This window comes from Dermochelys coriacea, chromosome 1, assembly GCF_009764565.3.
Source record: "Dermochelys coriacea isolate rDerCor1 chromosome 1, rDerCor1.pri.v4, whole genome shotgun sequence".
Taxonomy (NCBI): domain Eukaryota; kingdom Metazoa; phylum Chordata; order Testudines; family Dermochelyidae; genus Dermochelys; species Dermochelys coriacea.
In genome coordinates this window covers 8,527,253-8,543,356 of record NC_050068.2, presented here as the reverse complement: position 1 = coordinate 8,543,356, position 16,104 = coordinate 8,527,253, and the positions used below count along the sequence as shown (strand labels likewise).

Sequence of the window (16,104 nt, the reverse complement as noted above, 5' to 3'; positions counted from 1 at the left end):
GCTGCCTTGTTTAGGTAAATATGTTCATTACCCCTTTTGCTGTACTACTGTAAACCAGTTAACCAATAGGGAAGATAATTTGGGACAGAACATCAGATGATAATTTGTACAGTTCTATTAAAGACAATTTACACCAGCTGAGGATCTGGCCTTAGGTATGTAAGAATGGGACAACTGAATTCTTATATGTGTATTTGTCCTCATATAACATAAGTGACTTATCTTTTAACATGATCACTGCTCTCAGCAGAAGACACTTCAGCAAAGATGTTTGCAGTTGGTTCTGATGGGGCAGACTTTAGCTAGTAAGTAACTGTGGATTGGTGCACATTTATGTTATGAGAAGATGTATTTACAAGTAAGAACAAATTGTTTTCTTATAAATTTAAATACAGATCTGACATATCACTCTTTTACATAGACTGAATTTATTTACAGTTATAGAGAACAGTTTAATATCAATTGAACATTTCGTATCGTTTACTGTATTTTGTATTATAGGGGTGGAAGATATCCAGGGAGTCTTGGATTTTCATATGGAGACAATCTGTGCACTAGAACTCCCTCAGTAGCTGTTGTCAAAGTATGTGAAGTATAGTCCACAGTATGTACTTTTCAGAAATTGATATTTTAAATAATGTAAATATTTTCTCCAGTAACATTATGCTAATAATTGATTGTTTTGTAACATTTAAGCCTAGAATTATTAGATCATCTAGACTGACTTCCTGAATATCACAAGGCATTACATTTCACCCAGTTATCCCTAGATAAAGCCCAATGACTTTAGTCAGACCAAAGCCTTTCAGTCCTTAGATGACTAAACTGTTGTGTGACATGCAGAGAACAGGCGAGACCAAGGTGCCACCAGGGCTCCTGCAAAGGCAAGGAATTGACTAGGTAAGTTATACCTAGACGATTCCAACATGTGATCCACGTCCCATGCTGCAGAAGAAGGAGGAAAAAATCCAAAGTCCCTGCCGAGCATATATGGGGGAAAATTCCTTCTCTAAAATCTGGTGCTCAGTTGGACCCTGAGCATATGAACAGGGTATACAAGCCAGTCATCTAAGGAAGAGGATTCCCTGCACCTCCTCAAAGTCCTGGTCCACCTATCCAGTGTCTCAACTCCAGCTGTGGGTAATGGAATACACTCTGATGCTTCAGAGGAAGGTGGGAAAACCACAGAGCACATCTGGTCAATTGTGCATTTGGGGAGCAGGAGGAAGTCCTTCCTGACCCCTGCAAACAATCAGCTGAAACCCTGAAGCATTCAATTTGATTATATGTTCATGAAGAGAGGTAATGAACAGGGGATTCATAGATTCACAGATTTCAGAGTCAGAAGGGACCACTATGACCATCCAGCCAACAACCCACGTAGAAAGGCTGTAGAATCTCTCCCAGAATCTTGATTAAAGTATATTTTTTAGAAAGATATCTAACCTGATTTTAAAGACTCCAAGTGCTGATAAGCTGTTTCAATGTTTAATTATCCTTTTTGCTAGGAAATTGTATCTTATTTCAAGGTTGAATTTGTCTAACTTCAACTTTCAGCCATTGGATCTTGTTATTACTTTGTCAGCAAGACTGAAAACCCCTCTTTATCAGATATCTGGTCCATGTATGTGACAGGATCCCCAGGGTGCAACCTGGAACTGGGGTACCACTGAGCCCTCTGTCCCACCAGACTGGGCTTCCTCTCACTGTGAAGTGTGACAAACTGCAAACCTCTGGTAAATACTGCACTTACACAGACATCCGAAGGCAGGGACATATGCAACTGAGTTTTATGAATGCTTCTCCCTGCCACTCATGGACTAACAATAGAGAAGCTCCAGGCAATTTCCCCAGCCTTGCACCCCAGAGCTATACCATCCTGCCCTGGTCAAAAGCCTGACAAGTGTAAATGTATCACCCAGTCTGCCTCTCCATCAATGTGGAGAGAACATGCACCAGTTTTTCTACCCAAACTGAGGTTTCCCAAGCACTTCAAGCAAAATACATTGTTTTTGTTAAAATATAAAACAGATGTATTGACTACAGAAAGATAGGTTATAAGTTATAGGCATAAAAATGTCAGAAATAGTTACCAAGGAAAACAAAAGCTAAATGCACAATCTAAATCTTAGACCTTATTACATTAGGCAGTATTTAGATCAGCAATTTTCTCACCCCACTGGATGTTACAGTCTTTGGTCCAGTCTTCATGGGGAAGTCTGTGTATTAATCTCCTCTGTTGAGGTTTTCATCTTCTCAGCATGCTTGTTGCTTCCGGCATAGGTAGGGAAGGAGAAAGGCCAAGACATGCTGCAACTGTTCCTTATCGTATACCCTCAATCCATGTGCCCGGGAGACACTTTGCTCAGACATGTCCTGGTGAGCTTTGCTGAGTCACGGTAATCACATGCCTAGTGGGCTTTGTTGAGTCACAGTGATCAAGTAAGCCTCCATTGTGTGGATTTGGGAAACTCTCTCACTGAATTGTAAATCCCTTGATTACAACTCCCCTGCTGATTAATGGTCATGGAGCACCCTCCGGGTGGAGGTCCTTCGTATGTCATTAGCAAACTTATAGTATATGTCAGTGACATACAGCAAAATCTTATAACTTTATACACACTAATGCTATACCTATTTGGACAGAACAACAAGTTTCAGCAGGTCATGACCTTTCATATGATACCTTACATGGTATGCTTTGTGTGAAATAGCACAACCATATATGAATGATGAATATGGGAGTTACAGGGTGCCATGTTAAGGTACAGTGTGCAACAATGTGTAAAAGCTATACGCAACAATCAGTCACCTCGCAACTGTCTCTTCAATAAGCTGAATAAGTTGAGCTCCTTAAGCCTCACTTCATAAAACTTCTTATTCTACTTGCTCATATCCATTCCAGGTTAGGTGTATGCATGCCATCTGCACAGTCATCAGAGATTTTTCCCTCAGTGGTATCCATCAGGCTGGCTCTAGCACCCGCTTGTGCTGCATGCTCATGTGCCGATATAAGGGACTCGGTAGTCTCCGCACCCTCTCAGTTCCTCCTAACTGCCCATGACAGTAACTAGAACAGCTCCTCTTGCTTTGGCAAACTCTTACTCACTGATTTAGTCCTTTTCCCTGTTTTTGCTATCCAAGTTCTTTATTTTCTCAGTTTGGACTGCTGTAGATTAATGATATATAGTTAGGTGGCACTTCTTGCCCTGCTAGCAGAGTGAGTTTCATCCGCATCCGGTACAGGGGCATGCATTGGTCCCTGGGTTTCAAACCCTGTGCCTCCTGCAGCAAGCCCTTGCCTGTGAGTGACCCACACTCGTCTGAAGAGCCTGGGAGAGACTCGTATCACAGACCATTGCCAGGTCTGTCAAGACTTCAAGCCCCATAAGAACACCCATACTGGGTCAGATTAAAGATCCATATACATCAGTATCTTGTATTCCAACCGTGGCCAATGCAAGGTGCTTCAGAGTGAATGAACAGAACAGGTAGTCATCAGGTGATCCGTCCCCTGTCGCCCATTCCCAGCTTCTGGCAAACAGAGGCTAGGGACACCATTCCTGCCCATCCTGGCTAATAGCTATTCATGGATCTATCCTCCATGAATTTATCTAGTTCTTTTTAAAGCCTGTTATAGTCTTGACCTTCACAACATCCTCAGTCAAAGAGTTCCACAGGTTGACTGCATTGTGTGAAGAAATACTTCCTTTTGTTTGTTTTACACCTGTTGCTAATTAATTTCATTTGGTGACTCCTAGTTCTTGTGTTATTTTCTCCACACCAGTCATGATTTTATAGACCTCTATCATATCCCCCCTTAGCTGTTTCTTTTCCAAGCTGAAAAGTCCCAGTCTTATTAATTTCTCCTCATATGGAAGCTGTTCCATACCCCTAATTATTTTTGTTCTTTTCTGTACCTTTTCCAATTCTAATATATGTTTTTTGAGATGGGGTGACCACATCTGCATGTGGTATTCAAGGAATGGGCATACCATGGATTTATATAGAGGCAATATGATATTTGCTGTCTTATTATCTATCCCTTTCCTAATGATTCCTAACATTCTGTTGGCTTTTTTGACTGCCCTGTATGAAGAAGGTCATGGAAGCCAGGTTGAAGTCCATCCTGATGAAGGTGGTGCTCCGTCCCTCATCGGAGACAAGCCAGTCCAATTCAGCACCTAGTACCTCAGTGTCGGTGTGTAGGGTTTCTCCCACTGTGAAAGACTCTGCACCATTCTCCTTTACTGGTGCCAAAGAAGAAATATAAGAAGAAGCTGACTGAGAGGAGACATTCCCTGAATCTGAAGAGAGCCAAGCATGCGGAGTGTACCATACTCGGTATTGGTGTGTTCTGGTACACCCTTCTGGAGTGTGCTTGCATGAGTATCCTGTGCTTAGTGCTTCTCAGGAATGTGTGCTTTTGCAATACCAGCCCTGTTCTTGCCAGATTCTGTGAACTTGCACACAGGCAGAGCCTGACTTCTTCTCACAGCCTGACTTTTACTTACTTTGCTTTATATTAGCAGGGCTTGACCACTTCTTTAGTTCAGGTCTCAGACCTCACACCGAGGCTCTAATACCAGGCCTCATGTCTCAGGCTCTCTCTTTTTCCTACATCTCTTTTCATACATTCGAGGACCCCATTAGCCCTTTTGCCACAGCATTGCACTGACAGCTCACACTGAAGGAATTAGCTTTGATGATTCCCAAGTCCTTCTCTTAATCTCTGCTTTCCAAGACAGAGTCTTCCATCCTGCAGATATAGCATGCATTTTGGTAATCTTTCTCAGAAATGGCTATATTAAAACACATTTTGTTGGACTGTGATGGTTTACCCAGGTGATTCAGATCTCTTTGTAATAGTACTCTTTCTCCCTCATTATTTACTTCCCCACCAATATGCCATCTGCAAACTTTATCTGCCAAGATATCATATCATCATTGTGAGGGAGTTTATCAGGTCCTGAGCTCCCTGCTGGAGTCCTTGAGGTCCTGCCACAATCCATCCCAGAAAGGAGTAGGGAAAGTGAGTCCTCTAAGTGGCCTAGAGAGGCTACTTGGAAGCAGCCAACCAAGGCCCAGCCAGCCCATATAAAAGGAGTTGCAGTACCAGAGTGAGTCAATTGCTGTCTGGAGCCAAAGGAGCAAGGATGGTGCTCCTGGCTCGCTCAAGGAACAGCAGTACCAGGGACAGAGCTCTTGCTGGCAGGGACTGGGGGAGCAAGAAGGAGCTTCTGACTGGCTGCTGGGTCTTATGCAAGACTTCAGCCCTAGTTAAGGGTGAAGGAAAGGTATTGTGGGAGAGCGGGGAAGTGCCCCAGGGAAATGCTGCACTTAGTACAGGGAAGCAGCAGGCAGCTGTTCCTTATAGGGTCCCTGTGTCAGGACCCACAGTAGTGGGCAGGCCCAGGTTCCCCCAATGGCCACATGCGAAGTGGCCTACTCCTCAAGGAGGGAGTCAAACCAGGCTCTGAGGGAAGATTGAAGACCCCGAAGAGGGTCAGTAATTTTGGAACTGTGATACAGTACACACTGAACTGAAAGTGACTCAGCTGGAAACATATTTCCCCAGCTGATACACTCAGAGCTTAGTGTTTTTGTTATAATAGCTTTCTAGGCAACACTGTGCCACTTGATAAGTTTTACATTTAAATATCCAGGCACTGTCCAAAGTGAGGATGAATTTTCTGCCTTAGTCCTTACTCTCACCAGTATGAACTCAGGAATCCCATAAGTCTGTGTCCTGTGCAATTAAATAGTATAAAAAAGATTGTGGACTTCCTACAACCAAGATATGGAAGCAATGGGTACAAGTTATTTATCTACTCTTATTTTATCTGAAGTTGATATCATTGATCCATTATGACTAAGTTCTTCCTCCTAATTTTCCAAACAAGGGGTCTCCACTTTCCCTCTCCCCCATGACCTACTCTTTACCTTCACATGGATGGTGAAAAATTGGAAGTGGTTCAGATGAGGCATAAGAATGATTCAGTTTGAAAAACCTGCTTTAAGGGGAGAGACATAAGTTCAATCTATTTATTTTATCAAAGAGAGGAATCTGAAGCTGAATGAATTTGGATGAGAAATGAGGCACAATGAATTTAATTAACCATAAGAACAGCTTGATAAGTGTTATGATTGATTTTTCATCACAGTCTTTAAATCAGGAATTGATGTCCTGATAAAAGAAATGCTTTAGCACCACCAGAAGTTCTAGATTTGATGGAATTATTGGGTAAAATTCTATGACTTGAGGATCTTGGCAGAGCTAGACATGTCACTTGTGAATGGTTCATTTCCCCCCCTCTTAAAAGGATCTGAGAGGGCGGTGTGAAAAAATTATTATTCCTTCAATCTGAAAGTTCTCTTCTGGGGTTCTGCAGTGTTCTAGATTTATGTTTGCAAATGAAATTATCCAGTGTGTCCATGCAATCATATAACTCTTAAAATTTGGCTTTGTATGTTCATATGTAATTCAGAACTCCTTCTTATTTTTGTGTTTTGTTTAATTGTATACAGGCAAGAGGTAAAACAACGCTCTATGATGCAACCATTGTTGCACATGAGATGGGTCATTCTCTTGGCTTCCCTCATGATGATGAAAAGAAAAATATAGCTCGAGGTTGTGTTTGCAAATGCCCCAGAAAAGGAAAATGTATCATGTGGTCATATAGCCCGTGAGTAATACTTGTTTTTTACAATTTTGTAATACAACAATTATGTCTTTTGATAAGGTCATTTTAAAGGATTCCACTAAGGTTTTTCTCTCAGATGATGGGAGAATCTGACTGTACCCAGTTATTTACACTGGGTGGCTCTAGCACTGGCCCCAATTCCTTAAGTTTTGCAAGGAGGCCCTGCCCTTTGAGTCTTGAGTCTCCTTGAGTCTCTGTGGATGGGGGAACCAAAAGGAAAGTTAAATGCCCCAATGCACCCAAGAGTTTCCCCTTCCTCTGATCTCTCATGGGTGGAAAGAAGGTCCATAGTGCTGCCAAAAATACAGCACCTGTGTAATGGGTTTTGAGAAATCTCTCTGGCTGGGCTGCTGAATCAGGCTTACTCTGTCCAGTTTACCATGGGAGTTTGCTGCACTGCCCATAAGGTCAGGGAGAAGGTCTCCTGGATGGGAGTTCTCCCTGTGGCTCCAGAAGTCTCTCCAGCAGCCTTCTACTTAGGACAATCTTGCTCCTCCTCCCTCCAGCTGATTGCAGTTTCCTCTCTTTAAAAGACCTCCTCCCTACCAAGACCAGAGGGGTGGGGCTATCCCTTCCCCCACCACCTCTCTGGCACCTTCCTCATCAATGGGGTCTATACACCCTATCATAGTCATCTTGGAGAATAGGTGTTTTTTTAATGTGCCCCTGGTGCACATGAGACAGGATGGTCCTTCATCTACATTGCATATTATATATGAAGCACAGAATGGTAGTTGAAAATGTTCTCATGTTCAGTCACTAACTCCTCTCCCTTCCTTTTGACATGGCTATTACGCTTCCTTCCTTTGAAGAATCAATTAAATTCAGGAGTCTTTTCTGACTTGTATGTGTGATATTTGCTCCTTGTTTTTTTCTATTTTTTGGCTCCTTATTCCACATTTGACCCGATATCAATTGCTTTGTGGATTAGGTTTGGAGTTCAGGTTGGAACTCAAGAATGGCAAGTGATTATGGGCCCTGCTGTCCTTGTACTGGCCCAAAGCACCTTGCAGGAATGGTTCTCCTTGAAGTGATTGCAGATGTATACATACCATTGTAGGTGTATGTGTCACCAGTGCAAAAGAGTTGAAGGTTTTTGCTATAATTACCATTGGGAGTGCACATGTGCACTATGTCCTTGTGCTCACAGTTGAAGCGTATAAGGACTGAGCTGCTCCACCTCCCTCTCTTTTCTCACTGGCTGTGATGGAATTGAAGCTCCCTCTGTTCCTTCAAGGCTTGCTTCTTTCAGCTCTCTTTCTCATCTATAGGTACTTGCAAATAGTTAGGCACTCTATCAGGGCATTATGGACCCAGTTAAGGAACTGTGGCAGACACCTGCATCCTTTCCCGCAACTTCAAAAAGGACTGAGTGTAAGTAATGTGTACTGCCCAGGGTTATGAGTTTATTTACCTACCACTCCCTCTCCTGGGTCCCTGGTGGTATCTGCTGCCAATGAGAGGGAAAGGCCTGGACATCAGAGCACAACACCAAAATCAAAAGAATCAAAGTAGACCTGTTTGCTGGGAAAGTTTATTCTATCAGCTGGAGGTTTTAAGCATAAACCACCACCTCCTTCTACCTCTGCTTCAATGCCTACCCCACCTAGACATCCAGGACTTTCTAAGCAGGCATTTCAATGGATACTCAAGGAATGCTGCACCAGGTCCTGGGATGCCAGACCCTCTTTTTCCTTTATTTGCAAACAGCCTTTCCTATTTCCTCAGGTCTTGGTCCCATATCACCAAGCATCATTGGGTGTTGAGCATGACAGAAGTGCAATACACCCTTCAATTTATTTCTGCCCCTTCTTCGTACATTCCCTCCTCTTCAGGGACCCCAGTTCTGGTCCAGGAGGTTCAATCTCTTCTTCAGGTAGGAGCCATAGAGAAAGACCCGCAGAATTTAAGAAGGAAGGTTTTCTTCTCCTGTTATTTCCTAATCCCCAAAACCAAGAGAGGTTTTAGGCTTATTGTGCCAGTTCAACAAATAGCTAAAAAAAAGTTTCACATGGTCACCCTGATATCCATTATTCCCTCTCAACATCCTGGAGACCAGTACACCACCCTCAATTTAAGAAATGCCTATTTTCATGTGTTGATATGCCAAGGGCACAAAAAGTTCCTCAGATTCATAATGAATCATTCACATTACCAGTTTACAGTGCTTCCATTCAGCCTCTCTGCAACTCCTTGGGTGTTCACAGAATGTGTGGCCATGGTAGCAGTATTCCTTAGGAGACTAGGAGTGCAAGTCTACCCATACATGGATGACTGACAAGTCAAAGGCTGGTCCAAAGTTTAGGTAATATCCAGTGTTCATCTCATTCAGTCAGCCTTCAAGGCCTTAAGACTACTGATCAATGCAGACAAGTCTATCCTTTGTCCAGTACAGAGGATAGAGTTTATAGGGGCTATGTTGGACTCTACTAGGCCAAAGTGTTCCTCCCAGAGTCCAGATCCCAATCAATTTGATATCTCATTAGATTCCTGAAGATTCATCTTATCACAACAGCCCAAAACTGTATGATGCTATTAAGAAACATAGCCTTATGCACTTATGTAGTACCACACATGAGGTGGCACCTCAGACCCCTTCAGACATGGCTAGCCTCAGTGTATTCCCCAAGCTGTCTACATCGGGATCCTGTGCTCATAGTACCTTCACAGGTTCTAATTTTGCTGAATTAGTGGTTGAATCCTCTCAAGTGTTATACTGGCATTCCCCTCCTCTGCCTTCAACTATTAGTGACTCTGGTCTCAGATGGGTCAGCTCTAGAGTGGGGAGCTCACCTGGGGCCCCTGTGAACTCAGGGTCATTGGTCCTCAATGGAGCTCGCTCTTCATATCAATGTCATATACTTCAAGGTGATTTATCTTGCTTGTCAGGATTTCCTACCTCATTTTAAGGGGAGAAACCTGTTTGTCCTTACGGACAACATCATAGTGATGTTTTACTGCAACAGGCATGAAGGAGTTCAATCATCCCTCCTGTGCCAGGAAGCAGTTCACCTATGGAAATTTTGCATAGCTCATTCAGTCAGCCTTGAGGCCTCTTACCTTCCAGGGGTGCATAACAAACTAGTAGATTGATGAGCAGATCTTTCTCCCGTCACAACGAATGGTCTCTTCACCTGGATGTAGCCATGTGCATTTTCCAGCAGTACAGGACTCCCCAAATAGACCTATTTGTGAAAAAGTACAATGGAAAATGTCACCAATTCTTCTCACTACAAGGTCACAGGGTAGGTTCCATCACACATATCTTCCTGCTCTCCTGGATGAGAAAGCTTTACTATGTTTTCCCCCCAATCCCACTCCTATCAGTGGCAACACCAGTCTCCCTCCCGTTGTACCCAGATTTGATCTTTCAGGACCAATTGCTCTGCAATTCCTCCATGTAATGGCTGGAGGCTCAATGGTTAAATCCTAAAGAGCAGGCTTGCATGGAAAAGTTTACCAACTAAAACCTCTCCAACACATCATCAAGGATCTACAACCTATCCTGAAGGGCGACCCATCACTCTTACAGATCTTGGGAGACAGACCAGTCAATGCTTACAGACAGCCCCTCAATCTAAAGCAAGTACTCCCCAGCAACCACACACCACACAACAGAACCACCAACCCAGGAACCTATCCTTGCAACAAAGCCTGTTGCCAACTCTGTCCACATATCTATTCAGGGGACACCATCATAGGGCCTAATCACATCAGCCACACTATCAGAGGCTTGTTCATCTGCACATCTACCAATGTGATATATGCCATCATGTGCCAGCAATGCCCCTCTGCTGTATACATTGGTCAAACTGGACAGTCTCTACGTAAAAGAATAAATAGACACAAATGAGACGTCAAGAATTATAACATTCAAAAACCAGTCGGAGAACACAAAATGACCAATGAGGAGACAAGATGCTTTCAAAGCTGGAGGAGGGGGAGAACAAAGAGTCTGTCTGTCTGTGTGATGCTTTTGTTGGGACCAGGTCAGGAATGCTATTCAGAACTTCTGTTAAATTAGTAGGTAATCTAGCTAGAAATGTGTTAGATTTCCTTTTGTTAAATGGCAGGTAAAATTGTGTTGAATGGAATGTATATTCCTGTAACTTTGTAACTGAAGGTTTTGCCTAGAGGGATTCTCTATGTTTTGAATCTGATTACCCTGTAAGGTATTTACCATCCTGGGGTTACAGAGGTGATTCTTTTACTTTTTCTATAATTAAAAATCTTCTTTTAAGATCCTGATTGCTTTTTCATTGTTCTTAAGATCCAAGGGTTTGGGTCTGTGTTCACCTATGCAAATTGGTGAAGATTTTTATCAAGCCTTCCCCAGGAAAGGGGGTGTAGGACTTGGGGGGATATTTTGGGGAGAAGACGTCTCCAAGTGGGCTCTTTCTCTGTTCTTTGTTTAACACGCTTGGTGATGGCAGCATAGGGTTCAAGGACAAGACAAAGTTTGAACCTTGAGGAAGTTTTTAACCTAAGCTAGTAAGAATAAGCTTAGGGGGTCTTTCATGCAGGTCCCCACGTCTGTACCCTAGAGTTCAGGGTGGGGAAGGAACCTTGACAGCCCCATAGGGTTATTGTGGTCTGTACAATCTTTCATGGCCAGGTCGTGGGCAGCCAGACCTATTGGTCAGAGCCAGAATCCACACTCATGAGACAGGAGTCGATAGTCATCTGGGTCAGGATACTGGAAGGTCAGAAGCAGGAAACAAACTTGAGATCTGAACCATGAGTCAGGCCATGTCAGGGTACCTTGGCCTTAGAGGTAGGAGGCAAACTGAAGATCAGAACCATGAATGAGATGTCAGAAAATCTAGCTATGGGAGCAGAAGCAGGAAGTGCAAGTTGCAAAGTCCAGAACAGGCGGGAGCGCAATTGTTCTGACACCTTCCTCTTTTTGCTGCTGGCTTCGCTAAGGCCAATCAGCTGCTTTGGGACTCGGCCAATAGGACCTCAGGGGCAGAGCCTCAAACTGGGGCTGGGCTTCATCGATTGTAAGTAAGCAGCTGGTAGCAGGCTGTCAGGTGGAGGGTGGAGTTTGGCTTCACCCTGTGTACTCAGGTTTAAGACTCATGAGTCATGAAATACAGCTAAATCTTTAGGTGTTTTTTTTCAAGAAATCAAAAGATCATCATCTGTCCATTGTTTAGGTATCAGAGATGATACCCACCTTCTTCTTCAGCTTCTTCTACATGTGCCAAAGAAGGAATTATTAAATGGCAAAAAAAATGCTTTCATGTAGAGATAAGGTTGCCTGGTGTTAGCTCCTGCCCTTCAGGAATATTCAATTCAGAAAAACTCAGATTTCTGAAAACCAGGAAATACAGAGTTAAAGTAATAGCCCACACAAGCATAACTGTGTTCCCCAGGACCTGGCAATAGCCGCTGAGAATTATCTGCATTCACTCCAGCAGCATTCACTGTGTTAGGTGTAGCTATATTGAATGTTGGAGGAATAAATTGGAGCAGCTTGGAAGAGCTGTGATTATGATGTATGGAGATTTCATTGTAAGGTTGGTTATGAGATCAGTTTGTGGATTTAAATATTGATAGGGAAAAATATAGGTTTGGGAGTTATCCAGTGTGCAGGTGTGAAGAGGCTGTAAAACAGTGTGAAGTGGTTGTTAAATTTTACAAGGATAGTATTGGTTGGGAAGAGCAGGATCAATATTTGAGTGTAGGGGAAGTCTAGGTACCACCTCTCCATTACAGTGAAAATGTGGAATGGGCGTATGTGTTATGGGCATATTGGGGTATTACTCAAAGGTGGCAAAGTTGAGGTTGCATGGGCTTTTACCTTAACTCAGAATTTCCTGTTTTTCAGAAGTCTGAATTCTGCCATTTCTGGAAGGGCACAGGCTATCATCTGGTAACCTTAAATCTGCAGTAACAATTTTTTTAGCATTTAATTTAATAGTTTTTAAAACTGAAGGAAAAATATTTATTAGTGGAAGTTCGTGGACTCTTAGATAGTTGTAGTACTCACCAAGGTTTGCCGAGATACAGTAGAACCTCAAAGATATGAACACCAGAGTTACGAACTGACTGGTCAGTCAGACACCATGTGAAATCGGAAGTAACCAATCCGGCAGCAGCAGAGACAAAAAAAACCAACAAATCACTATACCGTGCCTGTATTGCATCTTAGGGTAAGTCTACACTATGAAATTAGGTCGAATTTATAGACGTCGGTTTTGTAGAAAGCGTTTTTATACAGTCCAGTGTGTGTGTTCCTACACAAATGCTCTATGTGCATATAGTCGTTGGAGTGTGTCCACAGTACCGAGGTAACAGTCGACTTCCGGAGCTTTGCACTGTGGGTAGCTATTCCACAGTTCCTGCAGTCTCCACCGCCCATTTGTATTCTGGTTAGAAATCCCAGTGCTTGATGGGGCTAAAACATTGTTGTGGGTGGTTCTGGGTACATATCATCAGGCCCCCGTTCCCTCCCTCCCTCCGTAAAAGCAAGGGCAGACAATCATTTAGCGCCTTTTTTCTTGAGTTATCTGTGCAGACGCCATACCACGGCAAGCATGGAGCCCGCTCAGCTAACCGTCACCGTATGTCTCCTGGGTGCTGGCGGACATGGTACTGCATTGCTACACAGCAGCAGTTTATTGCCTTTTGGCAGCAGACAGTGCAGTATGACTAGTAGTTGTCGTCGATGTAGTCCTGGGTTCTCTTTTAACCGGGCGCCTGGGCAAACATGGGAGTGACTCAGCCAGGTCATTTCCCTTGTTTCGTCTCAGGGCGATTCCATCCTACCGGCAGTGCACTGTCTTTTAATCTGCAGCTAGCAGAAGATGATGGTCAGTAGTCATACTGCACCGTCTTCTGCCGAGCACCCAGGAGATGACGATGGCTAGCGGTCATACTGCACAGTCTGCTGCCAGCACAATGTATAAAGATAGATGAAGTGACTCAAAACAAGAAATAGATCAGATTTGTTTTGTATTCATTTTCTTCTCCCTCCCTCTGTGAAATCGATGGCCTGCTAAACCAAGTTTTGAGTTCTATCCTTGAGGTTTTGAGTTCTATCCTTGAGGCGGCCATTCAGTTTCTCGCAAAGCCACCCCTTTGTTGATTTTAATTCCCTGTAAGCCAACCCTGTTAGCCATGTTGTCAGTCGCCCCTCCCTCCATCAGGGCAACAGCAGACAATTGTTCTGCGCCTTTTTTCTGTGCAGACACCATACCATGGCAAGCATGGAGCCCGCTCGGATCACTTTGACAATTAGGAGCACATTAAACACCACACACATTATCCAGCAGTATATGCAGCACCAGAACCTGGCAAAGCGAAACCGGACGAGTAGGCAACATCAGCGCAGTGACGAGAGTGATGAGTACATGGACACAGACTTCTCTCAAAGCACGGGCCCTGCCAGTGTGGGCATCATAGTGCTAATGGGGAAGGCTCATGCGGTGGAACGCTGATTCTGGGCCTGGGAAACAAGCACAGACTGGTGGGACCGCATAGTGTTGCAGGTCTGGGACGATTCCCAGTAGCTGTGAAACTTCCGCATGTGTAAGGGCACTTTCATGGAACTTTGTGACCTGCTTTCCCCTGCCCTGAGGTGCAAGAATACCAAGATGAGAGCAGCCCTCACAGTTGAGAAGCGAGTGGCAATAGCCCTGTGGAAGCTTGCAACGCCAGACAGCTACCGGTCAGTCGGGAATCAATTTGGAGTGGGCAAATCTACTGTGGGGGCTGCTGTGATGCAAGTAGCCAACACAATCAAAGATCTGCTGATATCAAGGGTAGTGACCCTGGGAAATGTGCAGGTCATAGTGGGTGGCTTTGCTGCAATGGGATTCCCTAACTGTGGTGAGGCCATAGAAGGAACCCATATCCCTATCTTGGCACCGAAGCACCAAGCCAGCGAGTACATAAACCGCAACAGGTACTTTTCAATAGTGCTGCAAGCACTGGTGGATCACAAGGGATGTTTCACCAACATCAACGTGGGATGGCCGGGCAAGGTACATGAAGCTTGCATCTTCAGGAACTCTGGTCTGTTTCAAAAGCTGCGGGAAGGGACTTTCTTCCCATACCAGAAAATAACTGTTGGGGATGTTGAAATGCCTATAGCTGTCCTTGGGGACCCAGCCTACCCCTTAATGCCATGGCTCGTGAAGCCATGCATAGGCAGCCTGGAGAGTAGTCAGGAGCTGTTCAACTATAGGCTGAGCAAGTGCAGAATGGTGGTAGAATGTGCATTTGGACATTTAAAAGCACGCTGGCGCAGTTTACTGACTCGGTTAGACCTCAGGGAAACCAAAATTCCCACTGTTATTACTGCTTGCTGTGCGCTCCACAATATCTGTGAGAGTAAGGGGGAGATGTTTATGGTGGGGTGGGAGGTTGAGGCAAATCGCTTGGCTGCTGGTTATGCACAGCCAGACCAGGGCGGTTAGAAGAGCACAGGAGGGTGCGGTGCGCATCAGAGAAGCTTTGAAAAGCAGTTTAATGACTGGCCAGGCTAAGGTGTGAAAGTTCTGTTTGTTTCTCCTTGATGAAATCCCCCACCCCTTGGTTCACTCTACTTCCCTGTAAGCTAACCACCCTCCCCACCTCCCTTCGATCACCGCTTGCAGAGGCAATAAAGTCATTGTTGCTTCACATTCATGCATTCTTTATTAATGGCAGGCGACCAGCTTGGCTTAATGGTGAAATCCTAGCGGATCTTAAACATAAAAAAGAAGCTTACAAGAAGTGGAAGGTTGGACATATGACCAGGGAAGAGTATAAAAATATTGCTCGGGCATGTAGGAAAGATATCAGGAGGGCCAAATCGCACCTGGAGCTGCAGCTAGCAAGAGATGTCAAGAGTAACAAGAAGGGTTTCTTCAGGTATGTTGGCAACAAGAAGAAAGCCAAGGAAAGTGTGGGCCCCTTACTGAATGAGAGAGGCAAGCTAGTGACAGAGGATGTGGAAAAAGCTAATGTACTCAATGCTTTTTTTGCCTCTGTTTTCACTAACAAGGTCAGCTCCCAGACTGCTGTGCTGGGCAACACAAAATGGGGAAGAGATGGCCAGCCCTCTGTAGAGATAGAGGTGGTTAGGGACTATTTAGAAAAGCTGGACGTGCACAAGTCCATGGGGCCGGACGAATTGCATCCGAGAGTGCTGAAGGAATTGGCGGCTGTGATTGCAGAGCCCTTGGCCATTATCTTTGAAAACTCGTGGCGAACGGGGGAAGTCCCGGATGACTGGAAAAAGGCTAATGTAGTGCCCATCTTTAAAAAAGGGAAGAAGGAGGATCCTGGGAACTACAGGCCGGTCAGCCTCACCTCAGTCCCTGGAAAAATCATGGAGCAGGTCCTCAAAGAATCAATCCTGAAGCACTTAGAGGAGAGGAAAGTGATCAGGAACAGTCAGCATGGATTC

General features: G+C 44.3%; 1 protein-coding gene across 1 annotated transcript in view; it reads left to right on the top strand.

Annotated features, from left to right (window-relative positions):
* The window catches only part of LOC119849331 (disintegrin and metalloproteinase domain-containing protein 20-like), a 168,947-nt gene that overhangs the window by 62,423 nt on the left and 90,420 nt on the right, over nt 1–16,104 (top strand). Inside the window, exons 10-11 of the mRNA XM_043504015.1 lie at nt 502–583; nt 6,529–6,686. Coding sequence (XP_043359950.1) covers nt 502–583; nt 6,529–6,686 — 240 coding nt within the window. The remainder of the gene's footprint in view (nt 1–501; nt 584–6,528; nt 6,687–16,104) is intronic.